Raw genomic sequence first — 20,986 nt, forward strand, 5'->3', positions numbered from 1 at the left:
ACGTCGGAGGGAGGCGCAGTCTTTAACAGGGGTTATTTGGGAGGCCATCTTGGATCAGGGCATCATTTCCAAGTGTTTCCAACCGGAGATGAGGATGTATCAGGACATATGTAAATCTTGGCATACTTTTTTGTATTAGCGTCAGCAGTCACTCACTCAGGCATTCCAGGGTTTCGAGTTTTTCGAGGTTCACACCGTGAGAATAATCTTGATTCCCATTCTTCTCATTTGTGATGTACTCTTTAAAAGGATTTGGAGTTGTGTAGTATGATGGAAACTGGAGCCAGACAAACCCATCCCTGCCACTTATTACCTGACATCTTTGGCAAGTATTTTGACGTAAAATGAGCTTTAGTTTTGATGTCCTCGATGAGCATCAAGCAGGTCTTCAGTCCTATTTCCCCAGATATTGAATTGAACACTCAGGAAACACCAAGAGAAGCACAGAAAGCAAGTTTTATTTATTTATTTTTTTTTAAGAGAGAGAGAGAGAGAGAACTTTTTAATATTTCTTTTTTAGTTTTTCGGCGGACACAACATCTTTGTTTGTATGTGGTGCTGAGGATCTAACCCAGGCCACATGCATGCCAGGCGAGCATGCTACCGCTTGAGCCACATCCCCAGCCCCAGAAAGCAAGTTTTATTTAAAGGATAGAACAGATTTCTCCGCAGAGAACCAGCCCCAAAGCTAGGTGTCCGGTCCCTTGAGTACATTTTAGAATTCCTTTGTTCTCATGGCCTCTCCTCCCACTATCCTGCATGCCAAAGGTCCTGCATACCTGACTAGTGACCAGAGGTGGGCCAAAGGTGGAGTGCTGGAGAGGGAGCTACCCAGAGGGGCTTTCATTCATTAACAACTCCTTGTAAGGAGGAACAATTCCCTGGAGGCAGGTCACCTAGGCAATAGGTGGAGGATGGGAAATGTCTTGAAGGCATTAACATTTTATTTCCTCCTGACTCAGCCCCCATCTTTCTGACCCAATCATTTATAACCTACACTAACTGTCTGTTTTCCCCCAGCCTTAGTTTCTTTATCGGAAAAATGGAGATGCCAGTACCAACTCTACAGAATTGTTATGTGGATTAAATAAAATTAAAGGCAATATTTTTAGGAGCACACATCTAGCCCAGTTCCTGGCATAAAATGAATATTATGTAAATGTAAGTTTCTCTTCCTCATTTCCTGACCACCATGAACCCAGCTCTAGTTTCCAGCCACAGGTCTCCATGACAACAGCTGAGGAGAAGCACCCAAACAAGAAAAAAAGAGACATTTGACCAAATAAGTGAAAATATATCTATCGCCCAAGACTTTAAAAAAAAAAATAGAGTCCTCACACTCTTTAAATGTAAAAATACAATTTTTATTTTGAGACATTTATCCTTACTAGAGTGTATGGACATGCAATTCCTGGACCTGAGTGACAACTTTCCCCTTTCCTAAAATGGAAGGAAGTTATTCCAAAGGAAAAAAGGGCAGGGAGATTTTTTTTTTTTTTAATGTAAGAATACATCTTTTTTTTTTTTTTATGTAAGAATACATCTTTTTTTTTTTTTTTTTTTTTTTTAAGAGAGAGAATTTTAATATTTATTTTTTAGTTATCTTTGTTTGTATGTGGTGCTGAGGATCGAACCCGGGCCAGGCTGCAAGCATGCCAGGCGAGCGTGCTACTTCTTGAGCCACATCCCCAGCCCAGGCAAGGAGATCTTTACAGGATTGTCTCTTGCAAGGTGATTGGAGGCTGAGAGCCGGTCCAGTGCTTCCAACAAACACTGAGGACTTCAGAGAGTTGCTTGGATAGCTTCCTCCTAATATGGAACCAAGAGGATTAGGAGGTAACCAAGGGTCTAGGAGCAAAGTAGGGATGGGCAATTCTAGAAGTGTTTGTGTATGGAAGGCTCTGACCTGGCCTTATGTTTCCTGCTTCTACACTGGGATTTCATGAACAGAAGGTCACAGCCTCAGAAGAGGGCAGCCATTTGACTGGAATTCCCCCTTCATTCTTCACTTTTAAGAAGCCTCTAAGTTTTCTCTATGCCCTATGTTCCTTTGGTCAGTGGACACACTTTGTGGGAGGAGGATCTTACTTTCTTGGGACTCTCTTCTAAGAGATACTGCTTTCTGTCTGAGACAAGCTCAGGTAAAATCATCAAGGCAGTGCCTCCCATAGTCATTAAAGAGAGTAGCTGGAGAACCAAAGCCTATGATAAAGTGGAATACTATAGCTGCTCAGGCAGCAGAAGAGACAGCTAGTGAGGGATCCCAGGGATTCAAGATAACTTACTGGCCTCCTTTGTCCAATGGTCAGATTCTAATCACAGTCCCTTACCTTTTCCAGGGTTAGCCTGTGTTTCAAATGCATATGATCGACGCTGGGGGGATGTAAGGGTGTCGGGGAGCTGGGGTTCTCTAGGGGGCAGACTGAACCGACTTGGGGGCCCAGATCCTTCGGTGCCTTCAGGTGGGAGTCCTAGACAGCTAAGGGGCCGTGGGGAATGGTCAGAGACCAAGCTACAGGGGGAGCTTCTGGGAATGATGCTATAGTCCCCACCCCCAGTACAGGTCTGGGTCCGACGAACTCCTTGAGCCTCAGTCCTCTGGCGGTCCCGAGCCAGTGCCACAGCAGCATCAAAGGAAAGACTGCCCCCATTTCTCCAAGAGGCTCGGGAAGCTTGAGACCCCCAAGCCCTTTCCCCCGGTGTCCCATCAAGCCGACCAGGCCTTGGACATGGATTTGCAGGTGCCACATGGATTTTGCTACACATTGCACTGGGCGTCTTGGCAAACTGTGGTTTGGGGGGCACTACAGGCACAGAGCGGACCTGTTGGACCTGAACCAGGGTAGAAGCTAGGCGCATGCCCACACCTCCAGTTGAGTTAAGGACACAGGGGCATACATCACAGCCTTCTGAACAAGGCTGTCCCTGAGGCTCCATCCCCTCTAGCAGGGGTGGCTGCAAGGCTGCCTGTTCCATCTCAGAAGACTGGGCGTTGCCCTCTTTGGTACTATCAACATCCAGAGATTCTATAACTGGACGTCCCAAGAGGGTCCCTTCTTTTAAATGGTCACCTCCATCCTTCTGTTCTCCCTCCGCCTCTCCGTCCCCACTCCCCCGCTCCCTAATAACCTCCCCATCTCCTCCATCAACTGATGCTTCTGAACTTCTGCTATCTTCACCACGTCCTTGGTCTTCTCTTACCTTGTGGTTCCCATTCCCCCTCTGTCTTTTGACTTCATCCTCTCTGCCTCCCTCAGCCTCCTGTTTGTGTACAACTTCCCAGCTCCCCTCACAAATCAGTTGTTCCTGAGCCCTGTTCTCTGAGTCCCTTCCAGATTCTGCTGGGGCTCCCTCTCCTTCTTGCTTGGCCTCTTCTTCTCTCTCAATCTCTCTTTTCTTCTCCTTGTCTTTATCTTGTTCTTCTCTTTGTTCCTCCACACCCTTAGCTTCCTTGGTACTTTCAACCTCTTTCTGACCTTTAGAATTCTTTCCCTTGGCTTCTGTCTCTTCCCCACTCTCTTTTTCCAAACTTATCATCTCTTGGCTTCCATCAGCCTCCTCTCCTTCCTCACCAGCCTTATCAACCTCCATCTCAATCTCTGGACTCCCCTCAGCCTCTTCCCTGGTGCCAAATGTGCTTCCAGGCTCAGCCTTCTTGTCTTTCCCAGTTTCCCAGCATGTCTGCTCTTCTTCAGCCTTTTCGGAATCTTGACTTCCACACTCTTTTGCCTCTTCCTTCAGATTTCCTGCACCCTCCCAGTTTTGGGGATTAGGTTTCAGAAGAGGACTTAGGTCATCATAAGCACTCAAAAAGACTTCCTCCCCATTTTCCTCCTCCAGTTCAGGCCTGGGGCCAGAAGAATCCAGGGAACAGCAGCTGGGAGCCAGGACATACTGTGCCTCATCCAGAGACAGGTCATCAAGGGGTGGCTCCACAGAGAATTCCTCCACCTGTAGGCACAACATTGTGGCTCAGGACCAGGCAGCCCTGTCCACCCTCTGAACTTCATACCATCCCCAACCCCAGTATGGTTCCTCCTTACCTGAGGCCCAACTCCCAGGAGCTCCTCCAGGTAGCCCATCCCAGGGTCGTCCTCCCCAGGGGAGAAGGCTGCTCCTGCTGCTCCTGCCTTGGCCACCTCCCCATCCTCCGCCCCCACCCACTCAGTCTCTGAGCTGCTTGAGTCCTCTAGGAAGGAGAAGGAATCTTGCACCTCCTGGGACAGGGAATCCTCCAGGGCAGGAGTCATGTCCTCAGGGCCTGAGTCAGCCAGGGGACTGGGGGCTGGACTTGCCTCCGACTTCTCATCTGTTGAGGAAGAGGTAGTTCCAGGAATACAAAATTCAAGAACAGCCCTGGCCATTTCCAATGTGGATCTTCCTAGCATTGATACAGTAGAAGTTTGAAACTCCCACCAGAGGCACTTCACAGTATTTATGACCAATATCCCTAACTACTGGGATATTGGCTTATAGCTATATTAAGCCCCTACCAGGTGCCAAGCACTGCTTTCTGTTTTACGATATGTTGTCTTACTTTCTCTACAAAACAATTACGTAGGGTACTGTCCTCTTTTACACATGATGAAACTGAGTCTCAGAGATTAAACTATTTGTCCAACATCACATAGCTAATAAGTAGTATGGCAAAAATTGAACCCACATCTACTTAACTCTATAGCCCATGTCCTTACCCTCTCCTGTGCTGCCTCAGGACTTCTTATCAGTGATACCTTAGAAAGTGGATTTAGAACAAGGATCAAATCCCAGCCCTGCCTTTTGCTACCTAAATCAACTGCAAATTGCTTAACCATAGTCTCAGGTATCACTACTATAAGGATAACAATAATACCTACATATAAATGAGAAATGAAAGGAGTTAATGTCCACAAGGTACCTAACACAACCCTAATATATAATTAACCCTTAATAAATGTTAGCTGTTAGTATTAATGTTACTATGATCATTACCATCATCTATCATATATTTCTACACTTGTATTAAAATCCATGCTTTATGTGTCAAACACAGACCTCCATTCTTGGGTATATCAGTGTCTTAAGGCTTCCAGGGATACCCTGTCCATGGATTTCATACAACTTGATAATATTACTGAATTCCTAAACTCTAAATCCACAGAGGCAGCCAAAGGCAACCAACCTAAGGGCTGAAGCCTCTGCCTTTTCCAGGGTGAATCCTAAGTATCAGAACTTCAGCCTAAAGTTCTAGTCCCCTTTCTGGTCCTGGAAAATCCCTGGGTCCTTACCTGGGGGTCCAGGGCCAAGGCCAGGGCCAGGGCCAGGGCCAGAGGCAGGGGTTGGCCGGGGCTGTAGAGCAGGGCACTCAAGACCACGGGTGAGCCTGGCTAAGGATACGTTAGAGATGATGTTTGGAGGCACGTTGAGGATGGAGGTGATGTGCAGTGGGAGGTTGACATTGTAGGGGTCTGAGATGTGGACACCAGCACAGCGCTCTGCACGGCTGCTGCCCCCAGCCCGAATGGCTGACCGTCCAGCTCGTGGTGTGCCTGGCTCAGAGTTTGTGCTACCTGGTGCCTCTGCCTCAGGCTCCTGTTCACCCTCTACCGTCTCCATGGAATCATTCTCCAAGCTCTCAGACAGCAGTGGGCTTGGCCGGGGACTGCTGGGACCCACCAGCCCCTCCGGTTCTGTGAAAGAGAAAGAAAGCCAGGTAGGCAACAGTCTCAGCTCCAAGGGGCCTAGCCACTTCTGGAAGACTCTGGAGAATGCTCTGCTTTCTTGGACTTTAAGAGGCAGAAAAATCTGGAAGGTACCAGGCCCAGCTTCCATTGGCCACTACTGCAAACCCTCCACCCAGCCAGTGAGTCAAAGGTTGCCCCATCAAAATATACCTAGGGACTCCCTTCTCTTCCTGCAGATAACAGTCAATGGTCATCACTAACACACACACACACACACACACACATACACAAACACACACACTTCACATGGTCCCTTTGTGTACACTCACAAGCACACCCACAGATTAAGCAATAAGCTCACCATGTAAACTTGACATCTATCACTATACAGGCACTCATTAATTAGTGAATACTGTTCACCACACTTATATATGCACTCAGGCCTGTGCTGCTGCTCACACAGCACACACAAGTACACCCACAAGAGTGCACAACCACACTCACCATCACTGGCCCCAGCTGCAGCGCTCAGTGAATCCATGCTTTTGGCTGGCCGCAGTGTCCCCTTATTGGATTTGTCCTCTGCAAGACAAGTACATGCATAGAGCCAGTGCCTTACACAACCTTGATAGAGCTCCCTCAAAATCCCCAGACTTACCCCTGTCCTCAGTCCCCCGTGGAAGTTTACGCTTTGTCTCGTGGCCAGAGCGACCCAGGTTGAAGATAGACCTCCACTTCCTGACTTTCAAAGACCCTTTCCTCCTAAAGATAATGGAGACATAATCAGGGGTGGAAGCCTGGTGACCAGTACAAAGGAGGAGGGCCCAGGGAGGAAGCCTTACTTGTGCTCTGCTATCTCAATAATAGTATGGTAGGGCCGAATCTGGGGGGGTCCATCACCAGCCTGTAGGACACTAGGCAGGTGGTAGGGTAGACTCCTGGGCATGAGGTCCTCGGGGCTACCTGATGCCCGAGCCCCTGGAAGACATTGCCATCCACTTTCCACTTCACCACCTAGGAAAAGAAAAATAATTGGCCAGCCAAGAAGAGAGCCAAGAGAGACCTCAGTACCCAGCCCTTCATTTCCCCTAACCAACTCCCAGGGTAGAGGTATATTCAGAGGCCCCTGGATATAGTTCTTTCATGGCTAGATATGCAAGAGGATGTCCTCATGAACAAAGAGGGCCAAGAAATCCCAGGACATTGGCCTGGTGGATTGCAGGGTGAGTATGAACCATCAGTAGTTTTAGGAGTCGGGATGGTGGTTCAGAGGTCAAACTATGTCCTGGGCCAACAACAGAAGAGGGTTGTTCAAATCCTAACTGCACTATTGTCTCTTTAGGATCTTCTCCATCTGACCAATACCAACATTTCTCTAAGAGATTCATTTTTTCCCACCTGCGAAATGGGAAAACTGAACTAATTGATCTTTTTTTGTGTGGGGAGGTACCAGGGATTGAACTCAGGGGCACTTGGCCACTGAGCCACATCCCCAGTCCTATTTTGTATTTTATTTAGAGACAGGGTCTCACTGAGTTGTTTAGTGCCTCGCCGTTGCTGAGGCTGGCTTTGAACTCACAATCCTCCTGCCTCAGCCTCCTGAGCTACTGGGATTACAGGCATGCGCCCCTGTGCCTGGCAAAATAGTTGATCTTCAATACTTTTAATAACTCTGACATCATTCACTAGATAGAGAATGGTGATACATGGTGGGCAGAAAGGACACTGACCAGAAAGAGCAGCACCCCCGAAGAGCTGGTCCACGTGCGTGAGGATGAACTCGACAACGATGGATTGTACCCGCACCTCCATGAAGGCTGCTGTCCCATTGAAGCCTGAGGCCTCTATGTCCTTAGACCTATGAAGGTGTGGAGTTATTCTTCCTCCAATGCCACCATATTTTACCCCCCAGATTCTCCCTGAAATACCTTATACTTCCTCCCTTTTTGCTCTCAACCCCATCTCCATCTCTTAAGCCATATGGTGATTCAAGCATCAAATGCCACTTCCTCTAGGAAGCCTTCTTAGACTTAAAACTATTCTGTACTTTCTTCCTTCTTTCTTTCCTTCTTTCCTTCCTTCTTTATTTTTTTCTCTTTTTTTTTTCTTCTCTTTCTTTCCCAGTACCAGGGATTGCACCTGGGGGTATTCTACCATTGAACTACATCCCCAGTCCTTTATTATTTATTTTGAGATAGAGTCTTGCTAAATTGCTCATTCTGGCCTCAAACTATTAATCCTCCTGTTCAGTCTCCCAAGTAGCTGAGATTACAGGCCTGTGCCACCATGCCCGGCCTTAATCTTACTTTCTTTGAATACTTCCTTGCTTGTGGTACAAGGCAAACTACAGGAAGTACTATAATTCATAATGCCTTGTACCATAGTGATAAGCATGCCAGTTCTCCAATAGACTCTAAGATTTGCTTAATAAACATTTGGCAAGGGCCTATCATATTTCAGTCCCTGAACTCAACGCTATAGTATAAGAAAACACAAACACAAAGGTCTTGCCATTATAGACTTTACTTGATCTCAGAAAAGGGTCTTATATGGGTGGGATCCATCCCACTCAATGTAAATTTTTGTTTTTAATTTTTTAAATTGTTTTGTTGATGTTGTTTTGTGGAACCAGGTATTGAACCCAGGGGTTCTTAACCATGTCCTGAACCACGTCCCTAGCCCCTTTTATTATTTTTATTTTGAGACAGGGTCTTGCTAGTTGCTTAGAGCCTCCCTAAGTTGCTGAGGCTGGCTTTTGAAATCGCAATCTTTCTGCCTCAGCCTCCCAAGCTGCTGGGACTGCAGGTGTGCGCCACTGCATCCACCCACCTAATGTAATTCTGATCTGTCCTTTCTCTCTGGCCTTCATGAGATCCACACCCTACTCTACTTTCCACACACAGCCACACCCAATCCTGGGAGCAGCCACTCTGAAGCTATTCTTTCCCAGGAACCCCACAGGCTGCTCACAGTGTGCCCACCTCAGTAGGTTGGGGGCCCACACGATGGCCAGGTTGCGGGCGTGCATGTTGGTCTGGGCGCTGAATGAAGCCATGTGCACCAAGTGCCGCATAAGAAACTCCAGTGTCCTGCAGAAAGGAGGGTAGGGATCACACAGGGAACCCAGGGCAGGGCTCCAGCTGGCACTGGGACTTGAGAGGGATAAATCAAGGCTCTAGTAGAGAGAGATAGTGGGCTGTCAGGGGCAAATCAGGACCCTGGGCATCGAGGGTAGAGACCCACACACCTGCAGTTTGGGACAGGGAGTTCTCGAAGCACCTCTAGAATCTTGATCAAGCGCTCAGGCTCTAATTGCACGGCCACAGCCTCCTGATGGGAGAGAAGGGTGGAAGAAACAATAGTCAGTGACCCAGAAAGCCAAACTCAGAAATAAGCTGTGCTGCACTACACACTGCCCCCACCCCAATTTACCAAGGCACCTTGACATCCTAGAAAGAGCTCAGAATTTGAGGCCCACAAAGACAGTAACCAAATCTTGGTTATGCTACTTAAATAGTTTTGAGAACTTGGGAGACCATTACTGCTTCCTGCCTCAACCTTCTCATCAGTAAAACTCTGGCATGGGGATATTTCCATGGTCCTATGCTCTGTGTGCCCCCAGGGACTACAGAGTTGTCCTGGTGTTGAGGAAGGCCTACAGTCACCCAGTCTATCCTGTGTGGTCTGAGCAGGGTGTTGCGGCTTGAACAGGGTCTCTCGATGTTTTTAGGCACAATAAAGTGCAGCTTATTTTTAATTCAGAAATCCGTTCTTATCATGTGTTTTCTCATTCAAAAGATGTTCCACATACAATTACAATAAAGGGAGGGACATCCCTGAAGAAGTTTTGACTTCTACAAAGTGTTCTTCTTCTCCTAAGTATAGGGAAGCTCTGTTGTGGGTGCTTTCCAAGGGTCTTCCAGCTCTGACAATGTGACCTCTACCTCCCCAAGTCTTACCACAATGCTACGTGCAGTCCACAGGCCTTGGGGGAAGGGCACAGTGGAGGAGAGAATTAAAAGAAGAGGTTGGAGAGGACAGAAGTAGCAGGAGCTCAGAGATTTGAAAAGAAAGTATCTTTCCCCTCCAAAAAAAATGCTCTACTGTGGTCTCTGTCACTCTGGATCACTAGGACTCTGGCTGGCTCATGACACACTGGGATGTCGAAGACAAAGCATATGTCCCTGAGCCCTGTCTTCCACCCACCCTGCCTCCCAACTCACAGCAAACTTGTCATAGAGCCGGTAGGTAAGCAGGGGATCTGGCAATTCTCTGAAATAGGCCTTGCACAAGGAGGAGACACAGTGAATGTCCTGGAGATAAACATCCCGCCGCAAGTCTGGCTTCCGTTCTGCCTCAAATTCCTGCCTGGGGAGATGCAGAGTGGTCAGGAGTGGTAGGGATGAGGGGAAATGTGGGGAGAGGTGGAAGCTATAGAGATGAGCTCCAGGCAGGGTCATGGGTCAATATTTGTGGGACAAGGAGGAAGAAGGTTTGGGAGCAGCAAGTATGAGGCACTGTATATATAGTACATGTTGATGTGTAGATGGGAGGTGAAGACAGGTATGTGGATCGGTAAGTGGATTTGTGCAAGAACAAGGACAGTCAGATGTTACAGTGTATGTGAGTAGCAATTTAGGGGTATGTAGGAATCAGTAGATGTGGGTAGTAGACTTAACTCTGTACTTCTGGTTAAAAATGAATGGGTGTGGGGGCTGGGGATGTGGCTCAAGTGGTAAAGCGCTCGCCTAGCATGCGTGAGGCACTGGGTTCGATTCTCAGCACCACGCAAATGTAGAATAAAGATATTGTGTCCACCTAAAACTAAAAAAAAAGAAGAAGAAGAAAGAAAAAGAAGAAAAAAGAAAGGGTGTAACTTTTAGAAAGAAACATGTAAATCACCAGGTGCAGTGGTGCACAACTGTAATCCCAGCAGCTGGGGAGGCTGAGGCAGGAGGATCATGAGTTCAAAGCCAGCCTCAGCAAAAGTGAGGTGCTAAAGCAACTCAGTGAGACTCTGCCTCTAAATAAAATACAAAATAAGGCTGGGGATGTGGGTCAGGTGGCCAAGTGTTCCTGAGTTCAATCCCTGGTACCAAAAAAGAAAAAAAAAAGAAAGTGAACCCTGGGTACTATCACCAGCACTGGAAAAGAAAGTGGAGACAATCCACAGATGGGAGAAAGTATTTACAAATCTTGAATCTGATAAAGGTCTAGTATTCAAAACATAAAAAAATTATTCTATGGATCCAAGATTTTATTTTATTTTATTTGGTACTGGGGTTGAATCCAAAGGCACCTTACCACTGAGCTATATTTGCAGCCCTTTTTATTTTTTATTTTGAGACAGAGTCTCGCTAAATTGCCCAGGCAATCCTTGAATTTACAATTTTCCTGCCTCAGCCTCCTGAATTGCTGGGATTACAGGCATATACCACTAAGATTGGCTTAATGATTTTTTAAAAAACCAAAGTTGGGCATGTTGGTGCACAGTGTGTTCCCAGTGATTCAAGAGGGAGATAGGAGAAATCACAAGTTCCAAGATAGCCTGGATAATTTAGAGAGACCCTGTCTCAAAATTTAAAAATAAATAAATAAATTTAAAGGGCTAGGGATGACCTCAGTTGTAGAGTGCCCCTGGCTTCAATCCCTAGTACCCAAATTAATTTTAAAAAATAATTAATCAATTAACTGAAGTTGGGTACGTTGGCACAGGCCTATAGTCCCAGCTACTCAGGAGGCCAAGGAAGGAGGATTGCAAGTTCAAGGCCAGCCTGTGAAACCAGTGAGACCCTGTTTCAAAATAAAAGATAAAATGGACTAAGGAGGGCTGGGGTTGTGGCTCAGTTGTAGAGCGCTTGCCTAGCACATGTGAGGCACTGGGTCTGAACCTCAGCACCACAAAAAATAAATTTTTTTAAAAATTTACATATATATGTAAAATAAAGTCATTATTTTTTAAAAAAAAGCATGCTGAAGATGTAGCCCAGTGTTTGCATAGTACATATGAAGACCTGGTTTCAATCCCAAATACCACACAAAAATAAATAAGCAAACAAACAAATAAATAAATAAAACAATAGCACAATTAAAAAAAAAAAACAGACCAAGGTTTTAGGTAGCCATTTCTCCAAAGAAGAAATATAAATGGCCACTAAGCACATAAAAAGACATCAACATCATGAGCTACTAGGGAAATACAAATATAATCACAATGAAATATTAGTTCACACTGACCAAAATGGCTATAATCAAAATGTACAGTAACAAATGTTGGCAGGGATGAGGAGAAATTGGAACTTTTGTGCTTTGTTGGTGGGAATATAAAATGATACATCTGCTATGAAAAAACAGTTATTTAAAAAGTTCAACATGGAGCAGGGCATGGTGTTGCAGACCTGTAATCCCAGCAATTTGGGAGGCTGAGGCAGGAGGATTGCAAATTTGAGGTCAGGGTGGGCAATTTAGCCAGACTCTCACCAATATAGTGAGACCCTGTCTAAAAAATAAAAAAATAAAATAAAAAGGACTGGACTATATCTCAGTGGTAAAGCAACCCTGAGTTCAAGTCCCAGGACATAACCAGAAAACAAAATTCAACATAAAATTACCATAGACTCAAAAGAACCAAAAACATATGTCCATGCCAAACTGTACATGTTTTTTGCAGAATTATTCATAATGGTCAAAAATATGAGCTGAAGAAGAAAATGTGAGATAACTATACAATGGGATATGGTATAAGCCTATAATCCCAGTGATCAGAAGGCTGAGGCCAGAGAAGTTGGAGACCAGTCTCAGCAACTTAGTGAGGCCCTAAGCAACTTAGCAAGACCCTTTCTCAAAATAAAAAACAAATAAAAAGGGCTGGGGATGCACCTCAGTAATTAAGCACCTGTGGGTTCAATCCCCAGTACCATCCCCCCAAATACACACACACACACACACACACACACACACACAATGGGAAAGTGTTCAACCATATGAAGGAATGAAGCACTGGTACATTCTACCATATACATGAACCTTGAAACCTTGAAGAACCAGACATACAAAGACACATAATGAATCATTTTATTTATATAAAATGTCCAAAGAAGCAAATCCAAAGAGACAGAAAGCAAGTTGTCACTGGCTCAGTGAAGGGTGAATGTGGTGTGACTGCTAATGGGTTTCTTTCAGGGATGGTGAAATATTCTGGAATTAGATGGTTATGAGATGTTGTGAATACGCTAAAAATCACTGAATTGTACTTTTTTTTCCCCTAGTTCTGGGGATTGAACCCAGAGGCACTTTACCACTGAGCTACATTTGCCATCCTCTTTATTTTTTACTTTGAGACAGAGTCTCGCTCGCTAAGTTGCCTAGCCTGACTTGGAACTTCTGATCCTCCTGCCTCTGTGTCCCAAGTCACAGGGATTACAGGTATGCACTATTGCATCCAGCTGAAATGTACCTTTTTAAATGGCAAATCTGATGATATGTTAATTATATCTAATTTTTTTTTAAAAAAAAATTTAGTTGTAGATGGATACAACACCTTTATTGTATTTATTTATCCATGGTGCTAAAGATTGAACCCAGTGCCTCACATATGCTAGGCAAGAAATCTACTGTTGAGCCACAACCCCAGCCCCTCTAAATTCTAAATTCTTATAAAAAGTTAAGTGGGTATATGTAGGAATTATATATTTATGTGGAAGGGGAAATTGTGTGTGTGTGTGTGTGTGTGTGTATGTGTGTGTGTATACCTTAGAGCTTCTCCCTATAACAGTACTTAGCATTTATGCCTCCTTCTCCCCACTCTCCCTCACCCCTCTTCTCTGTTCTCCCCAGCAGCTCTTTCCAGGGGCTCTGGTTCCCTGGCCTCCTGGCCACAGAGCCCTTTTACTTTTCTGACTCACCGGAGCTTCTGAATGTTGGAGGAGACCCCTGAGAGACGGTAGATCCCATCCACCACTCCATACTCCTCCACGAATTCTGCACAGCTCTTTAACACCTGAGGCACTGGGGACACAGATAGGCAGAGAAAGAAAAATCAGAAAGTTGTAATCCCAGCTACTCAGGAGGCAGAGGCAGGAGGATTGAAAGTTTGAGGCTAGCCTGGGCAACTTAACAAGATCCCATCTTAAAATAAAAATTTAAAAGGGCCAGGGATGTAGTTCAGTGGTAAATGACCCTTGGATACAATTCCCTGTACTAAATAAATAAATAAATTTAATTCCCTGTACCAAAAAATTAATAAAATCTAGGAGGCCAGAGATTGTAAAGGGGGTGGGGTTAAGAAACAGAAGCATCAGGGAAAGAATTTTGAGGAAATTAAAAGCAAAGTTCATGAAGTTATAACTTGTCAGCAAAATCCTACAGTCTTCAACTCCAACCTGCCAACCTCTCAGTAGTCCCCAGCCCATCGGTCCAGAGCCTCAGCATGAACCCCTCCAGTGAAGGAGAGTTCACCACCTCTCCATACTGCCTATTCCTTTCATTTCTACCCTTTTTGAATTGAAATTTCTCTCTCTTGTAATTACAAATGCTGCTCCGAATTTTTAAAGGGGCTGCAATCTGGTTAGTAGGGGTGGGAAAGCAAAAGACTGGTGGTGAAAGTACATTGATGTGGCATTCTGTACAAGATGAAAGGACATTAGTTGTCCCAAACAAAATGGAACAGAGCTGATGGAGATTGTTGTTGTTATCTATCTGCCTATCTATCTATCTAATCTATTTTTGAAGACCAGATCTTACTATGTTGCTTCAAACTCCTGGACTCAAGCCATCCTCCTGCCTCAGCCTCCCAAGTAGCTTGGACTACCAACATGCCCCAGTTTGATGGAAATTATTCTGAAGTATCCCTTATAGAAGAAAGTTTAGGATTAGGGGCTGGGGTTGTGCTCAATGGTAGAGCACTTGCCTAGCATGTGTGAGGCACTGGGTTCAATTCTCAGCACCACATATAAATAAATAAATGTCCATCAACAACTAATAAAATATTGAAAAAAATAAAGAAAGTTCAGGGTTATTAGTTCTGTCACAGGAAAGTACATGAAATAGTGACCACATTTCTAATAGGCCAGTGCAGGAGAGAAGCAATTGTGTGTCAAGCAATGCTCTGCTTCATGTGTGCTGTCATTTGGTCTTGTAAATCAGGCCTTGTATTCCCTGTTTTACATATAAGAAAACTGAGGATCAAAGAAATAACCAGTACCCAGCAGCACCCAGATAAAGCCAGAATTCAAATCCAAAAGCATAGCAAGTTGAATTCTCAATAGTGACCTTGTCTCTATACTGTAACTCCTTAAGGACAAGATCTAAATATGATCCATTTTGTATTCCTCATATTCTCTAGCATGGTGTCAGATGTGATAGGTCCTCAAGAGACTTTTGTTGAATCCCAATCCCACAAGATCCACCCTCCTCCTAAAAAGCCCCCTTCCGCCCAGGCAGAACTAATTATTTTCTTCTTGGCAGCTCTGTAAGCCCTTGGTGTGGACTTTCAATATAGCTTTAGTTATATGGTCTTATAATTATTTTTGACACTCTGTTCCCCTCAATTGGCTCTGCACTTCTCATAGTGGGTTCTTACGTATATCTGCGTGAAAGTGGTGATGAACAGTTTATCGATCTAATGTGCACTAGAAGCCAATTATCTTTCCAAAGCACTTCACTGCTCTTGCTACCTGCACCCTGCCCCACCCCACTCAAGTACCCATTGCTTACCTTAGGATACAGAATAAAATGTGAACTCTTCAGCCTGGTATATAAGACCTTTCACAAACCAGGTCCAGTCACCTCTCCATTCTCAGATCCAATGATAAAACTCTATCATCCAGCTCTTTGCTAGTAAATTTAAAAGTCTTGGTACTTACTGCTTATGGTTTAAATATGGTTTGTCATGCAAAGGGTCTTATGCTAGAAGGTCTGTCCACTGTTGTGATTTTGAGGTGGAACCTAGCAAATGGTAATTAAATCATGGGGAATCAACTCTCATGAATGGATCAATACTGTATCTTGTGAGTGGGTTAAGTCTTGTGTGACTGGATTAATTCTCAACAGAACTATATCCCAGCCCTTTATTTTTAATTTTGAGATTAGTCTAGCTTTGTTTCTTAGGGCCTCAGTTGGTAGAGTGCTTGCCTTGGGCACAAAGCCCTGGGTTCAATCCCCAGCTCCAAAAAAGAAAAAAAGAGAGAAAAAGAGCATGTAGTTATAAGGTAGCTATAAGCAAGGACACCCCACACACTTGGCCTTTCTGCATATAGCCAGTTCCCTTTCCACTTCTCTACCATATTATGACACAGTTTGGGGGCCCTTACCAAGATGCTGGCACCATGCTGTTTGAATCCTCTAGCCACCATAATCATGAGACAAATGGACCTTTTTACTTTATAAGTTCCCAGGCCAGGTATTTTGTGATAGTAATACAAAATTGACAAAGACACTTATGTTATTCTCTTCCTGGAAATTTCTCCCCTCTGACTCTGTCCAGCAAACACCTAGTCATCCCTTAAAACACATTTCAAACATCACCTCCTAGCCCCCTCCATAATGGCACATGCATGTAATCCCAGCTACTCAGAAAGGAAAGGAGGATCACTTGGGACCAGAAATTTGGGCGAGTCTAGGCCATATAGCAAGACCCTGTCTCAGAAACAACACAGACTTGGGGGGTATAGCTTAATGATAGGGCTCTAGCACATGTGAGGCCCTGAGTTCAATCCCTAGGAGCACAAAAGGAAAACAAAACATTACCCCTAATTCTGAACCCTTTTCTTATATGTACAGTTCCTACAGTCCTTTGCTTTTATCTGTATTATAGTGGTTATTGTACTTTGTTATAATTAGTTTTTGTTAGTTTATTTGGATCTGTGCATTCTGGAAAATGGGAGCATCTTCCCAGTATCTAGCACAGTAATGAACAGAATAGGTACTCAATAGATGTTTGTTAAATGACTCAATGAATTAATCAGTTATAAGAATCATTAACATTCCTTGAAAACTTAATAAAGAATATTGCCTATGACAAAAACATTGGATCCTATTAACTAGGACTTTTCATAGAAATCTTTCTAACTTGTCACTGTAAGAAAAAAAAATACAAAAAAAAAATCACACACACACACACATACACACACACATACACTAAAACCGTGTTTCTCCTAGCCCAACTATTCTTTTTTCTTATGGGCCTTGCAAGTCTTTAGCCATGAGGAAGCTCAGAGCCCACCTCTAAGAACCATATAGAACCAGCTGATATATATTTCTGGGTGCTGATCTTCTTGTTTTCCCTTCAATCCAAATGCTTCAGGTATTTATCCTGTGTTGAATTTTGGAAGTCATTCCAAGCTCTTTGTGGAACAAAGTATGATAGAAATATGGAATGAAGGAAAAGGTCAATAAATCCATCAACCACTATCTTTCAACGCTCCTCACATGACCTGGTTTTCAGACCCTTCAGACTCCTTCCCACCACAGCCAGGGATTGGATATGACAATGGAATCATCGAGGGTACAAAATTTAAGGAAGTGCTCATTCAAGACAGTGCAAGTGCTGATAGTGGTCCTGCTCGGTCCTGAGAGTGGATACCTCCTGAAGAATGAGGCACCTGAGGCACTTGCCCCTAAGACAGTGGGAGAATGTTTGACTAGCTTTCAGGAAGGAGGTCCTGGGTTCCATCCCCATTACCAAAAAATAAAAAGAAGAAGAAACAAAGAAGTTATGGAGTTATGAGCCATAGAGGAAATGGGTCAGGAGATGAGGGAGGAGATACAGGGCCAGAGAGATGAGGGACTTGAAGAGATTGTGATCAGCGATGAGGTCAGAGATAGAAGTTAGAGATAACATTGGGGTGATGATGTCAAAGGGGTGGAGATATCAAGGATATGGGGGTTGTATCAAAGAAGAGGGCCTGAATCTTAGGGACCTGGCAAATCTGAAATCTGAACAAGGTACCAAAGAGATAAAGATTAGGAAACTTTATAATCTTTATAAACTCAATGCATATAGGTTGGGAATAAAGAAACCCATTTGGGGGCAAAGAACTGAGAGAGAGCTGAGATGGGAGGAAACCAACCATCAGAGAGTGGATCAATTCACCAGAAGCAGATTTCCCTGGTCTGGGCCATCATTTTTTGATGGGTCTTTTGTTGAGAAGCCAGCTTCCTTCTGTAATTCCACTTTTTTTTTTTAGTGGAGAGGAGAGGTACTGGGGATTGAATTCAGGGGCACTTGACATTGAGCCACATCCCCAGCTCAGTTTTGTGTTTTATTTAGAGACAGGGTCTCACTAAGTTGCTTAACGCCTCCTTTTGCTGAGGCTGGCTTTGAACTCTCCATCATCCTACCTCAGCTTTCCAAGCTAGGATTACAGACGTGTGCCACCACACCCAGCTGTCCTTTCACCTCTCTATGTCACAAAGAGCTGAGGGAGCCGAAGGGGCTGCTACTACTTCTCTGGTTCCCAAGACCTCGCTACTCTTGAAGTGCTTCTCACCTGCTCTGGAATTCACCTGAGATCTGGATGCAGAAGCTATATATTTATCCCCTCTGGACAGCTGCTCTTTCCCTGCTAGGAATGCAGATGGAGGCCAGTAGGGTTACAGGAATGGGGTCTAGGATCTCTGTGGGTTCAGTGTTTCAAGATAGGATTGGTGATGAGAACCACAGGAAAGGACTGTGGCAGGATGAGGAGGTCGTACTGAGAGTTTGCGGAGAGCTGGGAGAACATCATGCCTAACTAAATTATGAGGTCCTTGGCCAAGAATCATCACTCTAGAGGAGAATCCTTGCAAAGGAGAACGCTGGGAGCTTTGCTGTACTCATTCTGCCCCGTGAGAAGAGGAAGGTGCAGACAAGCAGGCCTCAGCTGTTTAATACTCCTCCTTGGGGCCTGGGTTTTCCCTTAACCAAGGCCAAGTTAGTTGGGGCCCTTTGGGGAGGAGAAAAGGGGAAGGAGGTGTCTGGGGACACAAGGGCGGGACTAAGAGCAGGAAATGAGCTGGGAACCACCATCACCCTCCCTCAACTGCAGAGGCTACAGCCAAAGCAGAGAAGGGGACAAAGAGGAAATGACAGATTGGGGTGGGGTGGGGTGCGGTAGGGGGAAAGAATCGTGCCCTTCTCTGTAAGTCAGGCTGGGCAGCTGTATACCTTGGTTTATCTTCAAATCAAGTTAAGAAATGGTTTTTAGTGCTACTTCATGCCAGGCACAGGGGTGATCCTAGTGTTATCCCTGGGCCTCCTGGCTTCCAAACCTACCCCAGGGAAACTTAGAGAAGGAGATGGGTGAGCCCTATCGACAGTCCCCACACCCAGCCTCCGTTGCAACTTCCAACCCCAGCTTCAAAGCAGGCCTGAAGCTAACTCTCTCACTCTTCCGGTGTTCCTCATTTCAGCCACTTCTCCCCTTGTCCTCCACCTTGAATCTGTTTCTCCTTTGTACAGGGCAAAACAGAGAACTGCAAAGACTAAAGAAGGAGTCCCCCCAAAAAGGAGGCCATCCCCACCCAATACCCTCCTGTGGCCCAACAATATTTCAAAGGACCAGGTCCTTGTCCCTGGATGCTCTTCTCCAGTTAGGAGACCCTAATCTTCCTCAAGTGCTTTCTTCGTACTTTCTGTGGGCCTTTCTCCTGTCTCCTTTCATTCAGACCCAAAACCATCCACTGTCCCTTCCGCCACTCCTCTTCTGACCCTGTCTGTCCTTGGTTGGCATCCTCTTATCTCTGTTTTGTCCACCTCTCCTGAGTTTCCAAACTCTCTGTCCTCTCCCCTCACTGCTCCTTTGGTGCTAATGTTTAATCCTCCCTGAAATTTTACACCAAAGCATCACTTTGCCTTCTCTGCCTCACATTTCCTGTCTTCCCTCTTCATAGGTGTCTTGGGTGATGACCCTGGGCTGCCGCCCCCTTCTCTAGGAGCACCCAGAAGCAGCTCCTTCCCTTCAGACCAGTTCAGGTTGAAGACGCTTGCTGCCTGTCCTCCCACCCACCCACCCACCCACATCTCCAAGTTGGCCTCCTTACCCTCCTGGCCTGAGTGCTGCAGGTGCTCCTGCAAGTCACACCCAAACACTCGCTCCTTTGAACTGCCTTTCTTCTTTCCTTTCTGTCGAGACTTCATGGCCGGAGGGCTCTGTCCCAGCCACCTCTGTCCCCCAAGACCTTTGCCCTATCAGTCCCCCATGGGATCCCAGCTGGCCACTGGGTTTGGCCCAGCCCCAGGGGGGCAGGGCTCCAAACTGGAGGTGGAGGGTGGCCTGGGCAACGGGCAGCAGCTCTCGCCTCTGGGTCCCCAGCCACAAGGAAGTAGCTGTGGAAGGGGAAGTTGCCAGGACCCTGGCACAAAGCTGTGTCTCGTGGCCTAGCCAGGCACTCGCCCTCCTCGCCCTGAGCAGCTCTGGCAGGGGGGTTGGGGGGGGGGGCAGGAAGCTGTGCAGCTCCTCAAACCCGCTTCCTGTTAGAGCATCTTTGCAACCACAGGGCCTGGGGTGGGGGAGGTAGCTGACACATCCTCACCCATTGCTGGAACTTCACCCATTGGTCAAGGAGAGGTGACGTCAGAGCCCTGGGGTGGGGTGATGGTGCCTAGGGCATGAGCAGGTGACTGACACCCCTAGAGACCAGAATCCTTGGGTCCATCATGGAGACCTGAGGTTTGCCTAGGAGGAAGGTGGTACAGGGCCTGAGAAGTACACCCAGGAGGGAGCATTCCCAGGCTCCACTTTGACCGGCCTCACACCTCAGCCAAGCCACATTATTTCTCTGAGTCTCAGTTTCCACACATATGATAATAAAGGGCACAGACTAGATGATCTTTAATTATCCTTTCAGCTCTAACAGTCTGTGGAGTTCATTTAACTAGGGTTTCAGTTTCTTTATCTGTCAAAAGGGTACACCACTGTCTATTTTACACAACTGTTGTTTTAAGTCTCCAGTACAAGAAAGGTTTTTGAACTAAGACACTGACTCTCCCAGAAGGGGTTCTTAGCTCTGCTCTCCAACCTGGGGACCCTCAGAGATGATTGGAGGCCTTGTGGAAGCCATTCTCTGCCCTTTCCCTCCCAGCTACAGGTATCCAGGCTCCTGCCCTACTTGGTACTGACACAGGGATCAAGCGCTGAGGGCTTTTATGGTTCAAGGCAAAAGACAGGAATCAGACAGAACAGGTTTTATCTGTTTATTTTAAAACAGAATATCATTTTATGTACAAATATGCACATATTTACACAAAATGTACATACTAGGATACCAGATCTTTGGGGTCCACAAAGTCCTGGGCCAACTGGGCTAACAGAGGCTGGGAGCCTCTCCTTTGGTCCAGAAATCCA

At 45.7% G+C, this 20,986-nt stretch overlaps 1 protein-coding gene across 3 annotated transcripts; it reads right to left on the reverse strand.

Moving 5' to 3' along the window:
* Positions 1-1,402: 1,402 nt before the first annotated feature.
* Arhgap30 (Rho GTPase activating protein 30) lies at positions 1,403-20,018 on the reverse strand. Of its 3 annotated transcripts, none has more exons than XM_076861411.1 (12): positions 19,683-20,018; positions 13,568-13,670; positions 9,887-10,031; positions 8,911-8,993; positions 8,645-8,752; positions 7,394-7,521; positions 6,506-6,677; positions 6,322-6,425; positions 6,168-6,245; positions 5,268-5,669; positions 4,215-4,309; positions 1,403-3,951 (listed from the first exon to the last, which is right to left on the reverse strand). In XM_076861411.1, exons 1-12 carry the CDS (start codon positions 19,777-19,779, stop codon positions 2,317-2,319), a joined length of 3,150 nt encoding a protein of 1,049 aa, XP_076717526.1. In that variant the 5' UTR covers positions 19,780-20,018; the 3' UTR covers positions 1,403-2,316. The 3 variants fall into 3 exon arrangements, with proteins under 3 accessions (XP_076717526.1, XP_076717525.1, XP_076717527.1); XM_076861410.1 differs by having other exon boundaries at positions 4,044-4,309; XM_076861412.1 differs by lacking the exon at positions 19,683-20,018 and having other exon boundaries at positions 4,044-4,309; positions 9,887-10,027; positions 13,568-13,636.
* Between the last annotated feature and the right edge of the window lie 968 nt (positions 20,019-20,986).

The sequence above is a fragment of the Callospermophilus lateralis genome, chromosome 7, assembly GCF_048772815.1.
Source record: "Callospermophilus lateralis isolate mCalLat2 chromosome 7, mCalLat2.hap1, whole genome shotgun sequence".
In the NCBI taxonomy this organism is placed as follows: Eukaryota; Metazoa; Chordata; class Mammalia; order Rodentia; family Sciuridae; genus Callospermophilus; species Callospermophilus lateralis.

What these genes read in the sequence shown, in the direction of transcription:
- Arhgap30 (XM_076861410.1), bottom strand. Translation starts at nt 19,779, where the DNA reads ATGAAGTCTCGACAGAAAGGAAAGAAGAAAGGCAGTTCAAAGGAGCGA. An exon ending in ACGGGGGACTGAGGACAGGG is followed by an intron (nt 6,246 to 6,321) that starts GTAAGTCTGGGG and finishes CTTGTCTTGCAG; the next exon opens with AGGACAAATCCAATAAGGGG. An exon ending in TGCAGCTGGGGCCAGTGATG is followed by an intron (nt 5,670 to 6,167) that starts GTGAGTGTGGTT and finishes TCTCTTTCACAG; the next exon opens with AACCGGAGGGGCTGGTGGGT.